The sequence below is a fragment of the Tympanuchus pallidicinctus genome, unplaced genomic scaffold (assembly GCF_026119805.1).
Source record: "Tympanuchus pallidicinctus isolate F22 unplaced genomic scaffold, pur_lepc_1.0 scaffold42, whole genome shotgun sequence".
Taxonomy (NCBI): Eukaryota; Metazoa; Chordata; class Aves; order Galliformes; family Phasianidae; genus Tympanuchus; species Tympanuchus pallidicinctus.
Window position 1 is genome coordinate 1,138,310 of NW_026294761.1, and position 26,325 is coordinate 1,164,634.

Sequence of the window (26,325 nt, forward strand, 5' to 3'; positions counted from 1 at the left end):
GTGACATGGTGACATCCAGGTGGGTGTGGGGGTGCTTTTAATTGTTTCAGAGCTTAAGGCCCAGCAAGCAAGAGGGAGGAGGTGCAGATCGACCAAAAACCACTTGATTCTGCAGCTCCAAACTACTTTGGATAAAAGAGGAATCCTTCCCATCCTGCTCCTGGCCAAGCTTGCTCCAAAGAGGCTGCATTAAGCAACAAGCAAGAGGAAACATGGGTCCTTGAAGAGCCTTAGAAATACCTGTTCTCACTCCGTTCCTGTTGCTGGGCTCAGGTTTCCATGCACAACGGTGATGTTTATCTGTTTGTGTCTGGTTCTGCATTGACTGCTTTCTTTCTCCTGCTTCTCCCATTCACCTTGTCCTTTCTCCAGGTGCGTTTGGGGCTGGTAAGAATGCAGAAAAGCACAGGGGAGAAGCGAGGGCGCTGCTCTTTGACCTTCCCCAGTGACCTGGAATGGGCAGGAGCGTGATGCTGCAGGTTTTGGCCTTGCAGCCTCTTAAATGCATCACTCATCATCTTGTTGCTGTGTTTTTCATGTATGGCATACATCCAAAGAGGGCCCCTAATGGAAGAAGTGTTTTAGAGACAAAAATACGCCCAGGAAAGAGAGATGGAGAGCCTGGGGTGAGGAGGGTAAGGGGGAGAAGAGGCTCACAGCTCCTTCAGTGAGGAAACAAAAAGGTTTTCTGTGCCTCTGCAGAGGGGACAGCCAACAGCAGTGACTTGATGGCAGCCTGATCACGGGCACCTTGTTCTTCTCCCATTGTTTCTGCCATTGTTGCTACCAAATAACGCATGAAGCTCATTGAAAGCTGAAATGAGCCTCGTGAGGGCTTTGCTGCGTCCCTCTCCCTGGGCATTAGCCTCTATGTGTGTAGCATTCAGGGGACTGGATCCTTATAGCTGTTTTTCAGGTCATTCTCTCTCTCTTTTAAGAATGGGAGGATGACAATGACTTTCTAACCTGAGTTTGAAGATCTTTGGAATGCTTTTTAAGGACGAGGAGGGAGCTGCTGCATTTGCACAGGGATGGTGAGGACCAGGATATTGCGTTCCTGAGCATCCTTGCCCTGTTTGCTCTCTTAACAGCCTTATTCTGTTCATTTCAGTTCCTCTTCCCTTCTGGATGCAGCGTTCTCAGTCACAACTAAATGAATCCTTCAGCAGGAGGATGGCAGATGAGTTCTGCCTGCTCAGGGCTCCTTGGGGCCAGCAATCCCTTCTGTGGCCCTTGACCCCTAGACACAGAAATGTGTGCCCTGCTCTTAGCAGGGGGACTCTTGCCATCTATTGGGAAGGGATGGAAGCTCGAGGACCTCTGCCATCCCCCAGGGTAAGATGACAAAGTGCATCCCACCTTCCTGGGTTTGTCTTGCAGGTGTCGTTTTGCTGCATGTGTGGGCTCAGCTCTTGCTGCTTTCCCACCATGCTGTCACTGCCTTGAGTCAACTTCTCACCCTCGTTTTGTCACTAAAAGAACATAAAACTCTTTACACTCTCCTCTATCCATACTGGGGAAGCATTTTGCTTGGGGAAAGCTGGATTTCGGCAGCTGAATCCTTGAATCATGCTCAAAAGCAATTAAGATCAATCAGGAAAATAGAGAGTGCTTGCCGAGTGCCTTGTGCTTGAGTCTTCCTTGGTCCAAGAAAACCAGCAGCTTCTATTCCAGTTAGGAATTTCAGTGTCAACTGATCTCTCTCCCCACCTTGAAAGGTGAAGGATAGAAATGCAAGGAAGATGCATGTGTTTTCTCTGTGGATGTGATGCTCTGTTGTTCCAATAGCAAAACAGCAGCTGTCATGTAAGCACTGAGCTACAGTGTCCTTTCTGAGCTCCTGTGCTTGCTACAGAAATACAACTGTTGTGTTTCATGGGGAAGTCGTGGAAATTCCAGTAGGGGTTAAACTTTACACTGGTTTATTCCTCACTGTGAGGTGCTCAGTCCCACTTCTCTGCAGTCACTGGTGTTTATCATCCATCCGGTGAGTGCAAAAGCAGAGCTTTGCCTCTACGATTGCACATGGCAGCAATATTCCAGCAGGGCCAAGGGGTGTGAGAGCTGCCACGTGTCGTTAACACCTCGCAGAGCATCGGGTCCTTTGGTTCCTCAATTATCACTCCGTGTGTTTAGAAGGTTGAGTTGACCTAGGTGAGATTTGGACCAATGGCTCCAGAGAGTCTACAGGGTGAAAGCATGAGGCTTGTGGAGGTAATGAGCCTTCCCTTTTAAAAAGAACTAACAATTAGGGGAGATTATAGAACCTAATAGCGCATGCCTAATTTTTTGGAAGCATGGACCATGACTGTGACTGCTTGGTCAAATCCAGCCCTGACTTGTCCTTATGGCAAGGTGTGCATTGCAGGCAGGTACAGAAGGAAGTGCTGAGGCTGAGGATGTGGCCCTGAAATTTGTTGTGCGTGGGTTTTAGGAAGAGATTCTTCTAAAAGAGAGCCAGGATTTGGAATTGCTGATCCTCGTGTGTCCCTTCCAGCTGAAAACCCTGAACGGTTTCCTTCATTTTCTGTTTATGTGATCAGATGATGCAAGCCCAGTCTAAGCAGCGTTTACACCCATAGTCCATGATTTTGAGAGGTTTCCTATTTTGTTTCTCAGCTTTTTGCTGAGTGCTCTTCTGGTCTTAACCTGCTGCAGTATGAAGGGGGCAGCAGATTTCCCCGAATCCGGCTCAAAAGCTTTGCTGAATTCCTGCCGAATGCTTTGCTTTATGCAACCCACAGGCACTTCCATCAGCTGGAAGCCTGCATGGCATTTGCTGCTTGTATCCTTACCCGACCCGGGCATCCAGAGAGCATTCCTCCTGCAGGCTGTCATGTTTCTCCATGCCCCGATCAGCAGACGCTCACACATTCCTTCCTCTGACCGAACTTCTTTCAGCTTCCTGCTGCTCTGAAACAGCTCCATTTGGTGCAGCTTCTGCTGTGAAGCATTTTGCTCCCGGTGTCCCTGGGTTTTGACCCATCAGGTTGTGCTCTGCTGATGGTAATTTGCAGAATTTTTGCTACAGGAAAACCAATGCATTACGGATCATCCCCATCAGCAGTTGCTGTTGGCTTCTTTGGGTAGAAGAGCAAAGCTCTGAGTGGTTTCCTAATTTGACATCTTGATATTCTCCATGAGTTGTACCAAGAAAGCCAATTACCCTCTTCTTACTTGTAGAATTATAAGGAGTTGCACTGGACCTTTGGAGAGCAAGTCCAACCCCATAATATTAACAATGACATTGGAGGGCTGCCCTGCCAACTCACAGGAATGTGGTTGGCATCTCCCTGCTCATGTTGTCAATTTTTCTTGGTGGGTGTCATCTCAGAGCCTGCCATACCAGTAAGTGATGGAACAGTGATGTTCTGTTCTTATGTTGGGTTGAGTCTTTGACGTCCCTTCCAACCCAAGCCATGCTGTGATCCCAGGAGCCCTCAGTTATGGACAAATCTGTTCCACAAAGAGCTGACAAAACAGGGAACAGGAGAGATTCTCCTGAAAGCAAGGTTGAGCTTCTCCAGTGTTGTCAGTTTATTCCATGTTGCCCAAATCCCTTGCTTAAATTCTACATTGCTGCAATTCAATTCCAGTCCAGCTTCCAGGAGTTGGTCTCAATGACCCTTATGAGCTCCTTCCAACTGGGGACAACCTATGATATGATTCCTTTCTCTTCCCAGCATGTTGCAGGTTCCTCCGATGCTGCTGCCTGACTTGCTGAGATATCCTTTCCCAATAAGTGGTGGCATCAGAGAGCGGGGAGCTCTGCACATCGGTGCCTGAGTAGCTGGGTATGAAGGCTAATGCAGATTAGGATAAGAAATGGGGCTGTGCTCTGAGCAGGAAGGGTAAATGGTGCTTAGGAAGTGATGGGGAAACCTGGGAAGAGGGGTAAGTCTGATGGCAGATGTGTCCTTGTAGTGTTAGCTGTTAAACCATGGGAAATACGCCCAGAGGTGGAGATAAAGCACTTTCATTTTTCAAAATGAAAGGTTTGCTAGCAAGCCCTTCACAAAATTCTAAATTTCATCAAGGGATACACTGAACTAATGGGGACATTCCTCCTAAAGTTGGCTTTTGTGAATACCTTGGTGCCTATCAGCTTTCTGCTGACTTGTTTGGAAATCCCATTAAACAGAGGTTCAAATATACGTGGCCAAAGCTGGGCAGAAAATACATTTCCATTGGCAGGGAAATGCTGATGTATCAGAATGCGCTTGGGTCAGAAAATATAATTTCAAGGTGTTCTCTCAAACAGATTTGCAGAGTGCTGTTTTTTCTTGTTGTTTGTACAATTAGAAGAACGTTTTATTTTGTTTATGAATGGAGAATTGCCTTTAGCATCAGGACACCGAGGGCTCTGGGGTAACTCTTGGTGCGGGTCTGGTTGGTTCTGAAAGATGTGCCGTTCAGATTCCTATCCCACCTCCTTCCCTGCAGTCCTGCCTGGATTTCCCCCCGTTTCCCTCCTGTTGCAACGCTCAGATTACAGGACAACCCATGATATCACCCGCTATGAGCAGAGGCTGAAGGGGTTGGGTCTTGGGAGGGGTTTGCTTGGCGAACTCCAGTGAAATTTGCCAGGAAGCAGCAGCTCCTTGCAGCGTATTCCTCCGGCTGCGGGATATTTCCCGGCGCAGAGGGGACCCTCGGACAGCTCAGCCCCAAAGGGAGAACTTCAGCCCCGAGGTCACCCCCAGCACGACCTACCACTAACCCCAAGGTAACGCAGGGCTGTCGCCCGTCCTCTCCGGGGAGGAAGGAGCTGATGAGTTCAACCTTTCCAACCTTTCCTCCCGTGCTGAAAGTTTGACTTTGCCTCTCTTTCCTCTTTGTTTTCCTTCTCTCCCATCACTGTGTGCAACGTTTAGCCTTAACGAGCTGGGCTGGCAATCGGGCATATGATTCCACTAATTCCTCTCTCCTGAGTCTTGGTGAGGGAGGGATGACACAGACCCAGCGTCGCTTTGCAAAGATGTTGTGAGCAAGTTATTCTCCCCTTTGCTTGCACACAGGCGCGCACTAATGAAGCAAAAAAAGACGTGTTGCAAACTGCCTGCAAGTCGAGGCAATGTGTTTTCTCTGAGGTTCTTACAATCTGCTTGATTTAAAGCTGCTGTGGATGCCATCGACGTGTTGCCAGCTACAAGCAGTTTGAATTCTCCTCTTTGAATACTGTGCTTTCAGTGGAAAAGGCTTTGGTGCAGATGTTTCCCATTGGCAGGAGGCACAGAGCAGATACATCCATAGATAAGAAACTTTGCTGTTGTCATGGTTGGGATCCACAGCCATTTGCAAAGCATCCTCCTGGCAGCTTTCCTTCGTTAGGCTGTTTTATCACAAAGTTCCAGGATTTGCAGTGGTATCCACCTGAAAAACTGCAGCAGAGAAACTGTTTCTGGAATGACTTTGCCTTCTTTTAGGTAAATTTGTGTTCTTTAAATTAGGAAGACGTTACTGTGGGAGGGTGAGAGAGGTTTAAAACCCAATGCAAGGTAGCACGCTATGCAGAAAGACCCCACTTTATCTGTCTGGGAACAATAGTAGGAAACCTGGTTAGCATCTCTCATCAGCTCATAACTGCGACACTGTGCTGCTTTCAGACTGGCGCTGAACAGGGGCTGCAAATAATTTGCTGTAGGGCTGCTGCTTGCCAGTTTCATTTCATCTGCATCGAACCACACGTTGGGGTAGAATTTCCTGGGTTGGAAGTGGAGAGCAGTCAGAAGACATGAAATGAGATGTCTGATGAGCTGCTGTAATGCGGAGCACGCAGGGGGAAGCCACATATTTACCTTTGTGTAAAGATGGAAGGAGTGGTGGTGGTGCAGAAGGGGACAAAGCCTTGGCCTCTTAGTAGAGCAGCCATGCGTTCTGCTGGCAGTTCTGTCCTTTTGTAAGCTAAGCAGGGACCTCCAAGTGCTTGTGATGTTCTCTGTAGTTTGTTCAATACATTGTCCCTGAACATCATTGATTTTGCCACCAATTCCTTCTCTCTTTTTTTTTTTTTTTTTTCCTTTACATTTGTCTTCTACATTCATTTTAACCTTTCATCCTTTTTTTTTCCTCCTGATCTGTTTCCTAACACCAGTAGTGTTGCTCGGGAGCACAAAGGTGTCCTTTCTCAGAGATGGCAGCTTCAGGGGTGGGCCCATGCAGCAGATCTCCGCCAGCAGGTTTGCAAAGCACTTTCTGCTCACTGCGATGCCTTGTGAGAGCTGCTGTGGTTCCCATCTCTGTTCACCTTGACTTTATGATACCAGGCAAAGGGAAAAGAGAAGGAAAAGAAAGAATTTCCCCAAAAAGCTGGGAGTCTTTCATCCTTCTGGCAGGTGGAACCTGTGCATGTAAAGCACAGAATGTTACCTTGGGTTGATCCCTTACCCTTGTCTAGGCTCTGCCTTGAATCCTACATGGCATTCTACCTAAAAATACCGTAGCTTACAGCTGGGATGTCTCCAGTGGTTCATTCAGCTTCCACTTTCAGTGTGCTTTTTGGATTGCCCTATGCTACCCCTCTTTGAAGTGTCTTTGTACTCAGACTTTCCTAGCAGAGAGGCATCTCATCTCCAAGGAAGCCATCCCACTGTCGCAGGATTATGTATGCCAGTTTCTCTGTATGTTGTTCTGCTTTGCTTTAGGGCAAGTTGCAATTAAGTGAAGGTTGGGGATCCCTTGGACTGGGGTTAAGAGTGGCAATGATTTTCTGGCCATCCCAGTCAATCTGTCCCTTGGAACAATGGGATAATACATCTCAGCTCCTATGGAAGTGGGTGGTGACGTTTCCATTCGCTTTAATAGGACTGGAGAGGCCAATGCGAGTTGCCTGTTGGCTGGAGATCTGCTTCCCCAATGGGAAATCCCATTACTGCCCTATCGCCATGCTTCCTATGGGGTGTGTGACTGAAGTATGAAATTGGAAATGCAGGGAGCAGCATTTGGGGTGGCCAGATATCAGTGTGCAGTGCTCCTGGCCGTGTCCCAGAGCTGTGGTCAGGGTGTAGTTGTCCCTTCCTCCTGATGGATGCTCCATGTCGTGCAAATCGGAGCGTTGCTGGGTCTGCAGTCCCAAATCAGCCACTCGAAACTTTCCTTTTGTTGCTGGATCAGAGGCGAGAGGGGAAGCTGGTTTGTTGCAGGCTCTGTCAGAGCTGATCTATTGTTCTGACGATTTGGTGAAATGAAAAAGGGATTCTAGCAGCTCAGAAGGGCTTTGATGTGGGGAGATGAAGAGCCTATTAGTTTCACCTGGCGAATTCTCTGAAGAAGCAAAAGCTCGACATAATTTTGAAATGGGATTGCTGCATGCTTCTGTGTGTGTCCATCATTTGGAGACTTCAGACCAGAGCTGAAGGGCTCTGGTCTGAAAAGGGCTGGTCTGAAAAGGGCTGAGTCAGCAGCTTGCAGGAGCATGCCCCAAAGCCTTAAATTACAACTTAAGGACTCTCCATCACGTTGCTATGGCCTGATGTACAGGAGCCAGGAGACCTGGAGTATTTTCCTGGCTTCTTTATTCAATAAGTTTTCAATGCTCTGTCTTGGATTCTTCTGAATGGGGAGACCAAGTGAGATACTTCTAGGATTATGTCATTAATGAGTCTGGAGGCTGTTAGAGGATTTGAGGGGAGGAATGAGCCCTAAAGCAAAGGAAATCACCAGCGCAGAGCAGACATCCTGCAAACCCAACCCTGGATTTCTTCTTAGGCAGCTCAGTGTGTGCAGCTCTCTGATATTTCAACAGGATTCTGCTTTTCCTGACATCATGGCTTAGTCTGAATGGTTTTTCTTCAGCCCCTGAATGGACAAGAGCTCTGGGTTTGCAAGGTTTGAGTTCTGGGGCGATGCAAGCACTGGGAAGGCTTTGTCTCCAAATGTTTGAATGTGCAACTATTTAGGATGGTAACACGACCTGAAGGGAAGCAGGCTGTGGCTGCCAGCACACACTGCAGTGTTGTCTCCTGGATCGTGTGCAATTGCTGCTGTTCTGGTCTTAGGGGAGAATTCCTCTGAGATGCACAGATTTAATGAGATGAGAAGGCAGATTTCAGGCTGTTTTTCCAGTACCTTCTTTTGGGCCTTGTCTCAAAGGATCCCAATGGAGATGGGATGGTGCACGACCTGAGCACGAGATGCGTGCCCCCCAAATCATTCCCCTTGGCAAAGGTTCAGGATTGCATTCATACAAAGTTGTTGAAACACCTTTTTTTCCCATCAGCCTTTTCTCTATGGAGCAAGGGACCTATCCATCCTCCCCAGATTTTCTCAAATTCGGCAGTAAACAGGTTTTTGTAGCTTTGCACGGCTCTGAAAGCCTCTAAGCTTTGGGAAACAAAGGCAAGTTATCCTGCAGTTGGCTCTTAGTGCTCCCAGGGTGCTGACCTGATGAGTTTTTGCCAAATGTGAACATTGCACCTGTGGAATTTGCTATAATCTATATTAGTAATGTTGGTACCCACTGAAGCCCGTTGGTCCCCATTAAATCATGAAGTCTGCACCAGCAATCTGCCCACTGACTGTGAGATCTCCCGATGCTGTGACTTCCTATAGGGCTTCTTCCAGGGCTCTGTGTTAATTAATTAATGCTTCAGGGAGCTCAGCTGGTAACCATTACATCCTGCCTCCAAATGGTTTCCCCAAACCGTTGTGTCTTTTGGCTGCAGTCCTCCATTGAAACGACCCAGGAGCTTTGGTTTGAATTGGATGCAGCCCTGCGAGCTGGAGCTATTCCCAAAAGGTAACCTAGATGGGAACTGGGCATCTCCTCTTCATTATGGCAATATGCCTTTATCTCTCGAGAGCTTCCTCCAAGACTTGACCACAAGGCCAACGCTCACAGATGATGTTTGTTTGCTAAGAGAAAGCCATCATGACGCTTCAGGTTGTGTTGAATTCTCCCTCTCCAGGAACTGAGATGAAACAGAGGTTTCCACCCAGCTCAGCTTTTGTTTCGCATTCGCTGAGGCTGTTTAAATCCTATTTACTCAGTAGCAAGAAACAACAGCCGCGAAAAACACGGTAGGACAAAACAGATGTTTAAAGATTAGAGCTGAAAACCAGATTTCCCAAAGACCATTGGGCTCACAGCTCTGTGGGCTCGTCGTTCCCCCTCCGGTATTTTTACTTATAACTAACATATGTTATTTCTGTGCTATGATCTAAGGGGGTTGCTTGGAAATCGTTATCCTGTTCACAACAACTGCTCTGCCCACGTCTTTATCCTCTGGGCTGGAGCCCATCCTGCATCCATGAAACACATTGTAAGAGGTTTCTTTTGAAATCCCTGCTGGTGGGTATTGAAGTCGGGTATGTCTGACAGCACTGATGTGCATTGGCTCGGGAGCCTTTTGGTTTTGCAGAGCACGTCTCCTGCTCTGCCGACTGCATTTGCTTTGGGAAATCCCCTTTGTTTCCTGTTGGAGGAGAGCAGCCTTGTGAAAGCACTGTATTTCCTTCCTCTCTGTCTGACACGGGGCAGGGCTTGCTTCCATTCCTCTCAGCCTCACCTCCTGACCTGCAGAAATTGGAAAAATACCTTGTCTGCTTGCCAGAATTTCTTTGAAAACGTCCAAATCTCAGTCTGGTGAAGCCACTGTGAGAATATCTGGCTCCTTGAAACCAAATTGTAACTGTCCTAGAAATGTTTGCCCCGTATTCCCCCTCCTCTGTTGTAGTCCCCACTTTGCTTTTTCACTTTTCTGCCCAAAATCCAATGCAACTCCTTTAGTGAAGTCCTTTGTTGCACGCATGTGACTTTTATGGAAATGTCTTCCATCCCCAGCATGTCAGAGGGTTCTCACTGCTACCAGCCCTATGGAACACAAGGGGAAACTGAGGCAGAGCGCTGGCTGAGGTTAGGTAGCAGGCTGAAGCTGAGGTTTAACTGCATTCTGAATCTCAGGCTTGTCCCCTGGGATTTCTGATACATCTCTCTAGCTTGGAAGGCTGCTGTCATGCTGGTCCCTTTTTGGGGATAGCTGAGCCCCAGCAAAACCACCGGAGGGTTTTACATCGCAACATCTGTTTGTGGAGCCCAATCTTTCCCTCTCCCTCCTCTTTGGTATTTGCCAGGAAATAACAGAGCTTTAAGGGCTGGGGAGCTTTTTCCCACTGCACTGTGGCATTGCTTCATTTGGAAGCTATTCAACCATCAGCCCCCACGTGTGCTCCTTGACCGCTCCGCGTGCTGGGGAGTGTGTGAAGTGGGCAGAAAATGACCAGGCTTTAAGCTCTGCCCAGCATCCGGATAAAATCCTCTAATGAGCCAAAAGTTGCTGGTTCTTACTTTCAATGGCCAGTTTGCTACGCTGAGGGATGAGCCCCAGCCCTGATTTAGCAAGCAAACCCTGGAGATCATTAGCACATGGCAAGGCCAAATGAGATTGCTATTCTGCAAGGTAGGGCTACCTGCATTGATTTTCTGCAGAGGAAATGATGTGCAGTGGCAGAAATAAGTCTTCTACCATGAAATTAGGAAAATAGACCTCAATAGCAATGCGTTGCTTCTGACCACACTGTAATACCTTTCACTGCCCCTTCAGTTTTTCCACTGTTTAAGTGATTGTGCTCTTTTTTTAAGGGGAGTATCGGGGAATAATGGTTAGTTCCACCCTAGTTGAGTGTCTTGCACTTACACTGAATCATAGAACCATTAAGGTTGGGTAAGAACTCTGAGATCACCAGATCCAACCATCAATCCATCTCTGCTAAACCACGTCGCTGTGTGCCGCAAATACTGAGCTATTGGATTTGCAGAGGAATAGGAAAATCCCATTGCTGCCATTCTTGACCTGCAGAATGTTGCCCTGGAAAATAATATTCTTCAGCCAGAGCATTTTGACTTAAATTTGCAAGCGCTTTTCATGTTTCTTCTCATTTTCTTCTCCCACCCCCCGGGAAATAATTGACTTTGGTTCTTACCAAGTCAGGTCATTGGGTATGGTGTCTCCCATAGGTTTACCCCCTTCTGAAGCAGGAGGAATGAAATCCACGTCCTCACCAAGCCTCACTCACCCTCTCCTTTCATTCCGCGCAGCACCTACCTGCACTGACCAGCAGCTGCAAAACAACACTTTGGCTCTGAGCACTGTGAGCACTGAACATGGAAGGATTCCTGGGCTTTAACCATAACCACTGTTTCATCGTGCTGTTCTTCGTCTCCCTGAGCCTTGCCCAGTACGAACACTGGCCCTACCTCCCCGGGTACCCTGAGCCACCCCCACAAGTCTACCAGCCCCCCCAGAGGCCAGCAGACGTTCCCAAAATCCAACTACGGCTCGCAGGGCAGAAGAGAAAACACAACGAAGGCCGAGTGGAGGTGTTCTACAGCGGCGAGTGGGGAACGGTGTGCGATGATGACTTCTCCATCCATGCAGCGCACGTGATTTGCAGGGAGTTGGGCTACGTGGAGGCAGTGTCCTGGCTACCGAGCTCAAAATATGGGAAAGGAGAAGGTAAGGTGACCCCCAGAGCTACAGCATCTTGCTTAGCTGTCTCCCTAACCCTAATAGTTCTTGACTCGATGGCGAGATTTGAAGATGTAGGACCAGACAAAGAGCTGAAGGAGCTGATCTTGGTGTGTGAGCTCTAGCAGGGGAGGAGGGTAAGAAAATCTGCAGCAGGGCTACTGAAAAGGTATCTGCAACCCCAGATGTAACTTACAGGTAGTTATGTAGTTCACGCTTCCATTGCCACGCAGTGAGTCAAACAGAACCTCTGAACACTCTTTCCTCCTGTTCTTCTTTTCCCTGCGAACAGTTTGGGCTCCAAATAGATTGTCTTTTTGATGACGTACAATTCTCTTTCCTCCTGTTGTCTTCTCTAGAGAGGCATACATCACTCTGCAATGCAGAGTAGCCTGCAAAACCCCAAAGGAACGTGTATGCTTTGTGTCCTCTATAGGACTGTGTTTAGAATAATCTTTTGGGACTCTCCAAGCTGGTCCTGGTGAGGAAGAGCTGTTCACCCCCAACCCAAACTGCATGTCGCTTCTATCGTGACCTTTGAAATAGCACAAGGAGGTTGCGTGGGCAATTGCAGCTTGGAAAGTTGGATCTTTCCTTTTTATAGATAGTAATAAACTCTCAGAATAGTAATGCTTGAGGTAGAATAGCTCTGCGAGAGTATGCAACTCAGCAGCCTTGTTTAATTGTCTTTTACTACGCCGTTAGTTAAATACTGGCCGGTGGAGTTTCTTTCTCCAAACTTTAAGGCCTGGCACACTGTTGATGTAACCCGCAGACAGATTATTTCCACTCCAGCAGGGATAAACGTGCTGTATGTCTGTTACTTAGCACTGCTCGTTAGTGCTCACACCTATAAAACTGCCCGTTAAGGAGCGAGCAAGCCTTAAGGTTGACTTGAGTGAAACGTGAAACCTGGAATGTTGTCCCAGGCTGTGGATTTTGGCTTTTGGGGTGGAGAAGATTTCCGACAGAGAGAAAAGAGTCCATGGCATTGGAAAACAAGCCAGAAAATCTTTGCCATCTGGTTCAGTAGGTAAATTCTGATCCAGAGAGCCTGCATAGGGAGAACTGTGCCTTCCTAGGTCAGAAGGGACTCAATAGACCTAATGTTTGGGGAGCATGAGGAGGGCTGGCAGATCCAACTGAGCATCAGGGCTGCTGGTACGAAGCTGGGAAAGCCAAGGGAAGCAGATCCCACTGCTCTTAGGAAATCTCCTTGTGGCTCTGAAGGTGGGGCAGTCCCTTCCATCCAAAGGCCGCGTCCTTCAGACAAGCAGAGATTTGGGGACCCAAAAATATGGGAATCGTTTGTCGTTGCTCCTTGGAGTTCAGGGGATAAATCACGGGGGAATAACATGTGCCCAGCACGTTTCCAAAGGGAACGTGAGCACTTGGTAAAGGGGAGTCTCGAAGGTTCTTTGGTTCTTTGCTTGGAAAATATGACCTCAAGTTCTTGGAGTGGCAACTGTAGATTTTTGTCCACCTGTTGGTCAGCTCCGAAGGGCCTGATTTGTTTTTATACAATATACCTGTAGCTGCAGTCTGGAAAGTGGATCTGGTCATTGGTTTTCAAGGAGCACACGAATAACAGGATAACACAAATAACAGGAGGTTCCAATCAACGGTGGTTTGTTTAATCTTTTGCAAAAATTTGCCTTTAAAACGTTAGGACATTTAATCAAAACTTGGAGCACTCTCATGGAAGAGATTTAACGAGGGTTTGCTGGGAAACGATGTGAGGAGAAGCCTTAAATACAGGGGGTGATTCGGTGTGATTAGAGGGCAGGGTCCAATCAGCCAAACCCCTGATTATCACAGTCTGGATCTGCATCTTTCTGAGTCTCATTTCGATTTTCTTTTCCCTTCAGGGAAAATTTGGATGGACAATGTCCATTGCAATGGCAAGGAGACCACGCTGGCAGCGTGCACCTCCAATGGCTGGGGAGTGACAGACTGCAAACACACCGAGGACGTGGGGGTGGTCTGCAGTGAGAAGAGAATCCCTGGCTTCAAGTTTGACAACTCGTTGCTCAACCAAATAGAGGTAAATAGGCTTTAAAATTCTAGGATGGTGGTCGAGTCTGCCTTGGAGATGTCTGCTATGTGTTGTAGGTTATCTGAGCTGCACCCTGTAGTGAGAGCAAATGCTTGACAGTGACTTTTTAATTGTATTTCTAAGAAAAAAACAGGAGAGAAGGATGTTTGCTGTACCCATAAGCTTCTACCCATGTGGGTTTATTGGCCCATAGCACCGAACTGCTGAGTTTTCTTTCCCCTCATGGCTCCCTTTGGGTACTGGAAGCAAACTGGAGGTCTTTGGTGTAACAGAAGATAGGGTTTGTAGCAAATAGGGCTTATAAGCATGGGGTTGGGAGGAATGGATTTTCAATACAAAAGGGTTTTTGGTCTGGTTAGCTAAGTAATGATGTGACTGTGATAATTCTATGGAAATAGTTCTGGGAGTGGGAGATTAGTGCTAGAAGCGATGAAATGAACATGAGCAGAGGAAAACGTAGGCTGGTCACTGGGGGAAAGGCTCTGGATTTTGGCTGAGGTTGCACCTCCAGGAGTGAAATGCCTGAATCACTGCTCAACCAGCATTGTTAGATTTCTGCAGTATAAAACTCTGTGGGGAAATAACCCGGGGGGAATGCTGGGCTGGAAAGAAGCTGGGCTGAGCTCATCAAAGGAAAAAAAACGTTTGCTCTCTCGAATGTTCAGGTTGGAAAATATTTGTGGTGACTCAGCCAACTGCTCCCTTGTTTCAGTGTGCAGAACATCTCAAAAGAACTTCTCCACCAACCAAAGTCAAACCCTATTTTAAGCAGAGAGAGAATCCAGGGTGCATCGCATGCCACACCGTGGTTTCCGTGTGGCTGAATCTTGGCTCCGTTTGCCATCTGAAACAAAGGATGCAGCATTCTTTGTCACCATGCAGCAAAATTGTTCTAGTTTTGCTTTGCAGTCACTGACGGGTGGAAGGCTCTGAAATTCTACTTGTCTTGACCTGGCTTCCCTTTGCTACAGAGGAGGAAGAAAGGCTTTCCAAAAGGATCTCAATGGCCCCAGGCAGTTGCTTAGGGAGCGAGGCTCATAGAACATCAGTGATGGCTTTGACAGATGTGTGCTTTCCCAAAGCCATAGTGAATCCTCCAAAGAGAGGCCTGGAAGAAAGGATGCTTTCGTCTAGACAGAGGTTGCATCGCACTGAGATGCTTTGGGTATTAATCACAAAAGCTGGGGAGGGCTCTGCTTTTCCGTTAGCTAAGCACTGGAGGTTGATTAATGAGGAGAACACGTTGGGGTGACCAAGAACTGGTTGTGCTGATGCTGTGTGGGTGTTGAGCTTCATGTCAGATAAAGAGAATGAATCACAGGACTGGAGCAGCTCATGTGGCTGAAGCCATAGGAGAAATAGGTTTGGGTGAGTTGTATCCTCCATGACCAGGGAAGCTGGGCATGGGTGAAGGTGTTCACCACCATGGTAAGGGGTGAGTTGCATTCCAGAGGTGGGTGAGGAGCACTGGTGACCAAAGCCACTGGTGAGGGTAGAGAGTTTTCTCATATCCCTCTAATGTCACAGAGAGCTGAAGGGTTCTTTATTCTGCTGGTTTTAATGCTGCAGGATTAAGGCTAAAGGTGATGTGCTATGAATTTTTCAGATGCCTGTGTGGAAGCACAGCTCACTCACAGCTAGCTGTCAAATGCTTCAGGTTTTCCACCCCCCTTCCAGCTTTCGTTCTCTTCTCTGTGTTTGCTTTATCTCATTAGCAGCTGCTGTGGCATTGCTGGGAGTCAGAGACGATGAGAGGGGTTACTCATAGGGTCACAAACCACCAAACAGTGAGGTCAAAAGGCTGATGTGAACGCAGGCTTAAAGTCTTTGCCCTCTCCAGCATGCCTGGGAATTCTGCATGTCATAGCATGCATTCACTGGGGGAAACGTCATCGTTCTGTGAGCAGTTGGGCTCCTCTGGCTGCAGCCCAGCTCTTGCCCAATGGATGTTTCCCCCATTAGGATGGGATTGGAGTGAAGGACTTGAGATATTTATTTTTTTTATGGACAGGTCTCTCTGCCCTCAGCTACTGCACTGGTGAAGGCAGTGTGATAATGGTGATGTATTGATGCAATTGGTGGGAGCAGCACTTCTGTTCTGCCTTCCTGGGAAATGCGTGCTCTGGGCAGCACAGACAACCCATCACCAAGCAAGTGCCATTGCACTCATCTTAAATTCATCATTTGGAAATTGACTTCAAGCCCTTTAGTGCTACTTTCTGTGGGGCTGCCAAGGTTGAACGGGGAAAGCCAGCAGCTATAAGGCAACATCTGACTTCATTCTGACTCGGCTCCAACTCGGAGGGGCTGTGCAAACTGATGTTTGCTCAAATCTGGCCCCACTTCCACTAAAATCCAGCAGGCAGAAGGATTGCACACTCTTAAAAGCAACACGAGAGCCTTCGAGCAGAGCTTATTTTTATTGGACGTTATGCATGCTTCTATTCCCCAGTTTGGAAATGCTGTAGATAAGTGGTATAGGATAAAATTTCCATCACCAGAAGCCACTTGGCTTAAATATATACATGTCTATGTATGCTCAGCCGGATCTTTTCCCATCGCAGCTCATGCTTGGAGGGTTACATCACACCTCTTCCTGTTCCTGAGCCTTTCCATTCCTGCTCCCCCAGTTCTATGCAGCAAACCCGCTCAGCCCAGCTTGAGTGGTAGGAGATACGTGACACAGAGGCAGCAGATGGGCAGGAAGAGGTTTAAAAGGACCGAGCTTAGGGCAGCTCTGAAATCAATCCATCAGCCTCTTGCTGAAGGGCAAAGTCCCGTTGTGCTTGATACTTCCAGCAGATGCTGCAGCTTCTAGCCTTGTTCTGAGGGTTGTTTCTTGGAGAGTGGTGGATGCACGGAGTGGGGCTGTTGGCTGGGATCAGCCTGCTGAGCACTGCCCATCTTCAGCAGAGCCTGCTTGAAGCAACCTGGGGCAATGACACTGAGTGCAATCCGGAGCTGCTTTTCCCCCTCCTCTCTAAAACATGTAGACTAAGTATGCAGACAGCTTCTCATTTATGGAGAGAGCCTCTGGCTTAGCCTTGTTTTACTGTGGATGTAAAGGCTGCCCACAGCCACAGGGGGAGGAGGAGACTGATTCTGGACCTGTGCTCCTCCATGCAAGCATCAGCTCATCCAACACCATGTGGGCAAATTACGGTTGGAATAACATGGGGAGTTGACTTAGCTTGTATTTCTTGGAGTAAAAGCTCCCAGGTTTGCGTGCTTGTATTCACATTTGTGAGTTATTGCATGACTTGGGAATACAACAGGAGGGCAGAGCACAGCACCTGCTTTGTTCATAACGATGTCTCCAGGTCCAGCTGTACAGCTGCTGTGTAGATGGGGCAGGGGATGCTCTTAGGGATGCCATGCCTGAAAGCCCCACAGAGAGCAGGGAGGGAGCTGGGAGTTGAGATGCCCTTCTCTGATGTGCTAGGGGCTGGATGAGAGCAGTGCATGGTCCAAACACACACAAACCCACCTGTGACAGCACTGCTAAGACCACAGCAACCAGCTCTGCCCTGAATACATCTCTTTAATAAATGCATTTTTTAAGCCATCCCCCAAAACATCCTTAGCAAAATATTTGTTGTCCGTCCTCTTCCTCTCTGTGCACACATCCAGGCTGCAAATAGGATGTGCTCTAAATATATCGAATAGCTGCAGCCACAGTGTTCCCAAATAGATGTGGTACCTGGGAGCAGACAGTGGGCAGACGAGGGCTGGTGGAGCAGACCGGGCTGTGCTGCTATTCCTGTCCTCCTTTTCCTTTCTGGAGCAGAAAAATCTCACTTGAAAGCCCGGTGGCTCAAAGGGTCTGGTTGTGCCGGGTTGGAAATGGGTTGAGTTTATATTGTCTGGGGTTTGTAAGCAGCCCAGGCTGTGGGGATGAGGTTGTATAGAACTCCTCTGTGTGCTGCTGCTAAGTGCAAGGCTGAGGATGGGGACAAGGGTCAGTGGGCATGGTGGGGTGGGTTGGGGTTGGCCCTGGTGATCTCAGGAGTCTTTTCCAACCTCTGTGACCACGGTGGGGATGGTTTGGGACTGGACTTTGATGACCTTAATGTTCTTTTCCAATCTGGATGATCCTACTGTGCTATGATATTGCTTGTGGCCTGGCACAAGTAGAACTGTTATATCACCATGCAAATCAGTGGATGCTCTCTCTGTGCCACGAGGATCTGTTCCCACCACCTGAGACCAGCCCTGTCCTCGCTGTTTGAAAACCCAGTGTTTGTTTACCTGTTTGTGTCAACAGGGTTTAAGCTCTTCCCCCATCATGTAAATGTTTACCTCTCTAAGCACACACCTGTGTGCAACATAAATGCTGATGTTTGCCCAGAGAGCATCTCAGCATCTGGTCTGGAGATAGCTCAAGTCAGATGTTGATTAAACCATTGAGGTAAGCCTCTGTTTCTTCACTGCTGTAATTTTAATGTGTGTGCAGGGGTTTCTGGTGCTTGCCATCCAGCCCTTGTCTCCAGTGCCCCCTGTTAGCCTTCCTTAGCCTGCTTTGCACTGGGCTCCCACTGAAGCATTGCACAGTTTAGCAAAGGCCTCAGCTTTGTCACTTATGATCTGCACTGCGTTTGCTCCTGGAGTCTGATCCTGCACTGCGCTCTCCTCTCTCACCCTTTTGCTCTGTGCAAACCTCAGAACAAAAAGTGCTCCTGGTCCAGTGCAGTGCAGTGCAGTGCAATGCTCCCAGGGCTGCTGCCTGCCCTGTACAGCCTGTTCAGTCTTGCAGCATCTCCCTGCCTGTGTTTATTTAACAGCTGGGACCTCAGCGGTGACTCAGAGGCACAGCTCCAGATGTTTAAGTCCAAACAGATTCCTCTCATTCCCATGCATGTGAAGAGAGAGCTTTTGTGAAAGCAGGGGGGCAGTGAGTATGGACTATCGAGGGACAGAGGTAGCACTCAGGCTCATTGCTTCGGTTAAATCACACATCTAAACGTGTGTAACCATTGCTGGGCATCCTCAGGGCTGCTGCAAGGAGAAAGCTGTCACTGAGCCTGGGAGGGTGGGGGGATGGTCCTTCCCATAGGAAAGGATGGCAAAAGGTAGAAGGAAATGTTATAAAGTGTGGGTGTTTGCAATCAGGGGTTGCATTTGGTTCAGAGAGATGAAAACAAAAGAGCTGAGGCTCAGGACCGACCCCTTTTCTTCTTGCTATCCCCTGTTCTCTGAAGGTGGAATTCATGGGTTTTGTAACAGAGAGGAGCAGGAGGAAGGGGAAAGGACCCAAAACAGTTTTGGGTTCTGGAGGCTTCATGCAAGCAGGAGTGAAATGCCTTTGGGTTTCCTGCTGCGTTTCCTAGAGGTAGTGCTGCTCTTTGGATGGCTGCCTGGCTCCTGAAATGCTGCTGCAGGCTCTGCTTTATGGTTGCAGCACAGCTGCTCGTCTGATAGCTGCTTGGAGATCATCAGAGGGTTTACAGGTCTGCCTCAATAGCTGGCATAACAGAACCAGCAAAGCTTTCAGACGGAGGTTTCCTCGTTAACACGAGCTCTTGTTGCAGGCCTTTGTCTCCACGTGTACAGAAAGCACGCGCAGGCTGTCTGAAAGCATCTGCTCCAGCTATTAAATGTTGTTTGTTCTGATTTGGATGTGAAGTCTGTTTTCACCATCAGTCCCTCTGCTGTATGCATTGGTGTCGGGGCTAAAATACAACCTGGCTGTGCTTGCATTACTGAATACTCCCAGTGCAGAGAGAGGAAACCATTCAAGCCTGTATAGAGCCATTGGGAGGAAGGTCTTAGTGTGCTGCAGGAGGAAGGAGGGCTTACTTTGATCCATTGTTCTTTATTCTCCCAGTATAAATCCAGGATCAGCAGCACACTGAATTCTTCTCCTGGATGTTTTGCTGTTTGTTCAGACCCAGAGCAAAGCCTTGTGCTCACAGATTCACAGAATGTCCCGAGTTGGAAGGGACCCATTGGAACCATCATGTCCAACTTGCTGTGCCAGAAGTTCTGTGAGCGAAAAGTACTGGAGGTTTTGCTGCTGCTTGGATGCAATTCCTGCCTTAGGGTCATTGCAGAAGCACTTTGATCCCTCTGCATTGATCTGCAATGATCCTCTCATTGCTCAACCTGCAGAAAGAGTCAGATAATCTTTCCTTTCTCCCATCTTATGAGGGCTGTATTTGTCTTGGAAGCTTTTCAGCTCTGTCACCCCTGCAATAAGGGAGCATTCATCTTGCTGAAGACTTCTACTGCAGCAGTGAGCAGTAATGGCTTAATGATGACTAATGAGTGCAGCACAGGGTAACGATTCTGCTGCGGAAGCACCAGGCAGATGTTTCACATCTGGACTGTTGCTCTGCATGAAGCACACGGAGCAGTGCCACCGTGCAGCTTCTTTGCAACATGTGCATCTCAGAGCATCGTTCCTGGAGGTGATACCACACTTTGCTCTGAATGTTTCTGTTCCTTTAGTATGTGCTGTCCAGATGTCTCAGTTGGTTCCTGCGTGGGACCCTTTTTCTGAACACCTGAATGTCTCAGATGTGGCAAACCTTGGATATCGTTGTGTCGTTTGCTTTCTTCTCAAGGGCTGTAGGAGCTTTCCAGACCTAAGCCTGAGCTGTCAACTCACTGTGTTCATCCCTGCACAGAGTCACCAGGGCTGTCCCATGGGTGCTCCTGCTGTGGAGGGCTGAATTCCTGCAGATGGAGGTGAAAAGGAGATATCAGCCAAGTAGTAAATGCAGTCAATAATAAATATATGTAAAGGTTTGCCCAAGGCTGGGAGTAAGGCCCAGCCTCTCCCTGCAGTTGGTTTCAATTTGCCCAAGGCTGTGATTCCCATCAGTGCTGGGGGATGGATGTGCCACGTGTGATTCTCGGAGCTGCATCAGCCCTGCAGTGCTCTTCCTGCCCCAAATACCTGCGTGCCACCCGCAGAGGCCGTGTCTCTTTAAAGCTTTGGGCCCCCTCCTTTTCCAAGTGATGGAGGGGAGGGCAGGATTCCTCAGATCTGATGTAACCCTGAGCAGAACCACGTGGCTTCGTACATTTTTGAGAAGAAAAATTCTCCTGGAAGCAAGCAATAAAATTTTCAGTAGCTCCTTTGTAATTGCTTGCCACAGCAAATATTTTCCAGTCAGCCTTCGCTTTGGGCTCAGGTCCCTGCAAGGTTTCTGCAGTGTCCTCACGTAGGCTCCAAAATGCAAAATCCATTCGACCTCCCCGACTTGTTTGCTGCAGGAGGAGCTCAGCTTGCAGAAATGGGGGTATCTCTGTGCCAACAGTGTGGGGATGGGAGCCCAGGGGGACCCCCAGCTCGGTCCCCTGCCAGTGCTCTGTGCCAGTAATCAGCCCCACCACAGCTCACTCCAGTAGTGGCCAAAACCCCTACACATGTAGTGAGGTCACTGCTTCTGAAATCAACACTTTCAATGAACTTCAGTAACAGAGGGGATTTATTACACAGCCATTCATTCACACATGTATATGTGTGTATATACCCACTTGAAGGACAGAGGAAGGAATTGCACAAGGTAGAAAGGCTTGTTTGCTTCATGGTTGTCATTGAATTGATTGAATTGGAAAGGACTCTTAGAGGCCATCTGGTCGAAACCCCCTACAATAAACAGGGACACCCACAGCTCAGTGGGGTGCTCACAGCCCTGCCAGCCTGACCTCGGGTGTCTGCAGGGATGGGGCATCCACCATCTCTCTGAGCAACCTGTGCCAGCGCTTCATGGAATAGAATTATAGTCATTAAGGTTGGAAAAGACCTCCAAGATTCCAAAGCCCAAATCCCAACCCACCGTACCTGCAGAACCGTCAAGGTTGGAAAAGATCACTAAGATCCCCAATTCCAACCCCAGCCCGCCCCCACCGTGCCCATTAACCGTGTCCCTCAGTGCCACATCTTCACGTTCCTCGAACAGGAACAAAGATGCCACCACACCTCTGGACTTTTCCCAAACAGCCCTCATCACTCCGAGCACAACAGCTCCCCCTTCCCCAGCAGCTTCATTGCAAGCCTGCATCGTTCCTCTTTCTTTTCCACTCACAGAACATGAACATTCAGGTGGAGGACATCAGGATCCGGCCCATCCTCGCCACCTATCGCAAGCGGGTGCCCGTCACGGAGGGTTATGTGGAGGTGAAAGAAGAAGGGACCTGGAAGCAGATCTGTGACAAGCACTGGACCATGAAGAATTCCCGAGTCGTCTGCGGCATGTTTGGGTTTCCGAGCGAGAGGAAATACAACACCAAGGTCTACAAGTAAGGGCAGAGCTCTGTGTGTTTCTTTCAGCACTCGGGGCCTTGTTCAGAAAGCCCAAATTGTCAAATGGCGCTGGGGACCTTGAGGTAGAGTAAGCTCCGACTGCTTAATTCCTTCAGATCGGGTTTTCCTACTGTGTAAATACTTGAGACGTCAGGTATTTCCTTGGGTGGGCAGGGGTGGTTTGCTCCCCAACCAAGAGTGTCACTGTTAGTAGCTGGTAGCTCCTGCAGCAGATGTGGGCATTCAGCCCAGTGCATCCCTTTGTTTGCACCTATTAGCAATGGGTTCAGGTCCTGTGTTGTGTGCAGGGGGTTGGGTGGACAAGAGCAAAACCCATCATCCGTGAGCTGAGCTCAGTGCTTCCATCTCTCTGCAGAAAGCTGTAGGGTCAGGTCTTGTGCTGAAGGCTCTGCTGGGAGAACCTTGGAACAAAGCAGGCTTTTGTTGGCTGCATTGCCCATATTGCCCGTGTTCCTCAGTCCTGGTCTTGCTCCTCCAATGTCACGCTTACCCCCATCAAGCAGCTGCTCTCCGATTTAGGGCAGTTGTGATTTCAGTGTTGTTTCATATACACATATATATTTATTTTATATTTCTCGGTTGCTTTAAAATGAGAGGAGGAAACGGCGATCCCTAGGGAGAAAGAACATCGTGCCTTCGAGAGCCTCAGGCTGAGCAGTTCAGGCTGTTTCTCCATCCTGAAAGCTGGGAGCTCCGGTCTTTTGTTGCTGTTGTCAATGCTTTTTGTCACCATCCTTCATCACAGACATAGATCTTCCTACGCTGTTCCCTAGGAATAACACCCCAGAGCAGATGCAAAATAGTTTAAGCTCAATTCTGCCTCATTTTTCCCTCTGCTTTGTGACCCAGGAGTGGGAAAGTGTCAGTCGGTGAAGGGGAAGCTCTCCAGGCAGGAGCTGTGGTTTTCCTGTTCTTTTTGGCCTCTGCGTTGCTATTTCTGAAAGCTCCCCCTGGAACCGGCTGGCCAAATCTCATTTATTTTGTTAGAAAGACGGTGATCAATAGAAGAGGTCTTTGGGTTGGGAGAGCGTAAAGCCATATAGCAGCAGAAAGAATATAAAGTGAATAACCCAGGTGGAGCTCTGCTTTTGGGCACCCCGGGGAGCCAAGCAGGGAGCTGATAATTGCTAGCAGGCAGTTGTTATCCATAGGAACGTTTGCTCCCATCAGTGCAGTAAATTCAGACCTGAGATTCCCATTCCCTGCACCAGAACAGGAGGACAGAATGCTTCTAGTAAAACAAAGCAGATTTTTCCTGCTTCTCAGTTATGGCATTTCCAAGAAGAGCATTAACTTTAGCAGCTGGAGCCATCTGCCCTAAATAAAAGGATGCGTGGTAATTGTCCCGTCTCTTGCAACAGCCCATGCAGAGATGGAAAAGCTGATGCACAGTGCTTCAGCAGCACTGAAAATCCCATTCACTGGAGCTGGAGTCATGAATATGCAACGCAAACCACCAGGCTCGTGCACCTCTGCTACCAAAACAACATCTTGTGCTTCGTTTTAATGAAGACCCAACCCACCCTCATTGGTGAGCTGAGCTCGCCGGTGCTCAGCTCTGCGGCTGCGCTGTGGTGGGAGGTGAAATGATGTGCAGATGGATCTGGCTTGAAAGAAAACAAGTTAGTTCATCGTTGTCACTGTGCCAGGGTTTTATTCCTGAATGCGACTCAGGCTCTGCAGTTGACAGCGCGATTTATGTTCGGAAACGAAACAAATCTTGAACGTTGTTTCCATGTTCTTGTTCATGCTTCAAAGCGGTTTTATATAAGAGCTGTTTGTTAACTCCTCCTCCTCCCTGCTCCGAGCAGCATTAAATGCATCCTGCTGACAGGGACAGAGAAGTCTAAGGCAGAGAATGAGCCCAATGCCTTCCTGATGTTCTCCTACAGCTTTTGTCCAACAGCAGTCAAGGAGCGGATGGTGCGGCCAAAGGAGTGGATGATTTGCCCATGGGTGGCCAAAGGGTGGAGGGAAGAGCTCAGCAGTTCCAACACGCTTTGTTCAGTGTCTGCCTGAGTAGCATCTCTCAGTTTAACCAATCTGAGTTGTATATTTGGTCGCCTGTGTGGGGCTTGCGGTAGAAATCCTGATGGTTTGGATTCTCTCCAGCAAAGCCAGGGTCCTAAGGGCTCCAGGAGAAGGTCAGGGCCCAAAGAAGAGCTCTCCAGCTGCCATTCAGTGTGCCGTGGGCGACTTTCCCAGCACGTGTGTGATTTGCTCTCTGCTCTCCTTGTCCTCTCCGACGCGTTTTTACAAAGCCATGCCCTGTGATGCTTCCCACAGCCCTCAGGCTTAACCTGTGGCTTTTTTTCAAGCTTACTCAGTGAAGATCCATCTCTTCTGACATCCTCGGGTTCCAGCATGACCTCGAATTGGCTGAACTCAGCACGACTGCTCGCTCACCCCTCTGATCTGAGCAGCGTTGTGCTTGGCTTGCACCAAGGCCAGCAAGAGGTGGGCTGCACCCTTTCTGTGCTAAATAGCAAGAATGCCCCGAGTTTCTGTCTGTAGAGATCATCTGCATTCTGCTTTTTTTCACATATCCATTCTGGGGAAGTGAGGTGGGGCTTCTCTGGCTCTTTTTCCCCAGCTTACCAGGGGCTGCTAACACCAACCAGATGTTCATGCCTCATAAAGTTTCCAGGATGAGGTAATTGTTTGCTATTCTAAGGCATCCCCGTAGTTACTGCTTAAGACAGGCCGTGTTTCTTGTCTGCTTCGGAGTTCAGAGCTCACTGCATGTGTGTGTGTGGGGGGGTTCCTCGGTCAGAACACTCCTCCTGGTTCTCACTTCCAGTGCACAGAATGGTGAAGCAGAACCAGAGGAGTAAAGTCACTGCGTGATGATCTTGCAGATGTTCTCCAGTGTGTAGCATCTGCCTGTAACCCTAATGTCTGCCCTGGGGCTCTATGGTCTCCCCATCATGTGGTGCAATTGCCTCTCTGTCTCCAGCCTGCCTGTGCCCAGCCTTACCTCCAGCCTGGAGAAATGGGGCTCCAGGCAGGATTTGCTGGTGGCTCTGAGCCTGGGCAGCTGCTGGGCTCATCAGCAGAGATTTATGAGCAGGAGAAGATCCACAGTGGTACAAAGTAGTTCACACTGGACCACCGAAGAGCATCACCTGGGACAACCTGGCCGAGTCACCAGTTTGGTTTCAAGCAATCAACCTGGAAAAATGCTCCTTGGTTTCTTTACCCGATCCTGGCCAACCTCTCCGACCCACTCACTGGTCAGCACTGCTGTTGTCTCTCCTTGCACTGTGCTCTGCATTTGTTCACAGCAAACCCTGGAGCGAGGAGCAGCACAGGGATCCAGCAGAGCCACGTCAGATCCCAGCAAGGCGTTGGCTCCCAGCACCTCTGCTTCCTTCAGCTTCTCACATTTCCCTTTCAGCAGTGCCCTGATCCATATTTACACTTCGCTGACTGTTTCAGCCCTGATACAGCTAGGATGAATCAGGGATGCTTTCTTTTCCCGTTTATCACACATGCCCCTTCCCTTTAGCAGTCCCTGGAACAGCTTCAGTTTGGGAGCAAGAAGCAGGAACTGCTGCCAAGCTCTTCTGCTGCAAACATGTAAGCAAGGAGATTTCTCTCACTCTCAGATACTGCTTTCAAGCTCACAGTTGTTCACAGTGCAGCTCTAAGAAGCGGGAGAGCCATAGCACTCCACAGCCTATAGGGGATGGCCAGCAAGGGGAGCAGCTCATTCTGGGAGAGGTTTTTTGGGGGATGTGTTAGCATGCTGCCTTTTGAGTTAATAGACCCTTGGATTCTTGAGTGACAACGTAACAGAGGGTCATTGTGAGTGTGAATGGAGCAGCCCTCCATCCATCCCTGCTCCATCCATCCCTGCTCCATCCATTTAATTACAAGGCGTTCTTCTCCCAAATGCACCTCCATCGGTGCAGCTCCTCCGGATTCTGGCTCTTCTATTTCTTTCCCCTTTGGTTTCTTTCAGAATGTTTGCCAGCAGGAGGAAGCAGCATTACTGGGCTTACTCCATGGACTGCACTGGGAACGAGGCGCACATCTCCAGCTGCAAACTGGGCAACCACCTCAACGTGGACACAGAGAAGAATGCAACATGTGACAACGGGATGCCCGCAGTGGCCAGCTGTGTCCCCGGCCGTGCCTTTGCCCCCAGCAGCCACAGTGGCTTCCGAAAAGCCTTCAGGCAGGAGGTGAGCAGGGAGCAGGAAGGATAAACAGGGAGAGCTCTGCACTGTGCCGTCCTCGCAAGGACGCTGTGCCAGGCTTGGAAGGGCAAGCAAATAAATGTGTCACGTTTCTGTCTGCTCCAGCCAATTGAATGAGTGCCCATTGCTGCTGGGCTTTGCTGTTTTGCAGTCAATTAAAAGCTGCTGAGCTCTGTCTCCTGTAGAGATCCAATGGAAGTGAGGTTGTATTTCCACTACTCTTGTGTTTTCTGCAAAGAAGGGCCCTGAGAAGGAGGGAAAACCTGCAGGAGAGGTCGGGAGAGCTGTGTTTGTTTAGTCTAGCAAAGAAGACTGAGCATAGCATAAAAA

At 48.8% G+C, this 26,325-nt stretch overlaps 1 protein-coding gene across 2 annotated transcripts in view; it reads left to right on the top strand.

The window, feature by feature from the left end:
* The first annotated feature begins 4,574 nt into the window (after nt 1-4,574).
* LOXL2 (lysyl oxidase like 2) overlaps nt 4,575-26,325 on the top strand; it is a 41,214-nt gene continuing 19,463 nt past the window's right edge. For both annotated transcript variants that reach the window (XR_008210762.1, XM_052701953.1), the window contains exons 1-5: nt 4,575-4,726; nt 11,036-11,453; nt 13,334-13,509; nt 21,557-21,768; nt 25,758-25,980. Coding sequence is in view for 1 of the 2 variants with exons in the window: in XM_052701953.1 (XP_052557913.1) it covers nt 11,102-11,453; nt 13,334-13,509; nt 21,557-21,768; nt 25,758-25,980 (963 nt within the window). In the remaining variant the exon portion in view is untranslated. The remainder of the gene's footprint in view (nt 4,727-11,035; nt 11,454-13,333; nt 13,510-21,556; nt 21,769-25,757; nt 25,981-26,325) is intronic.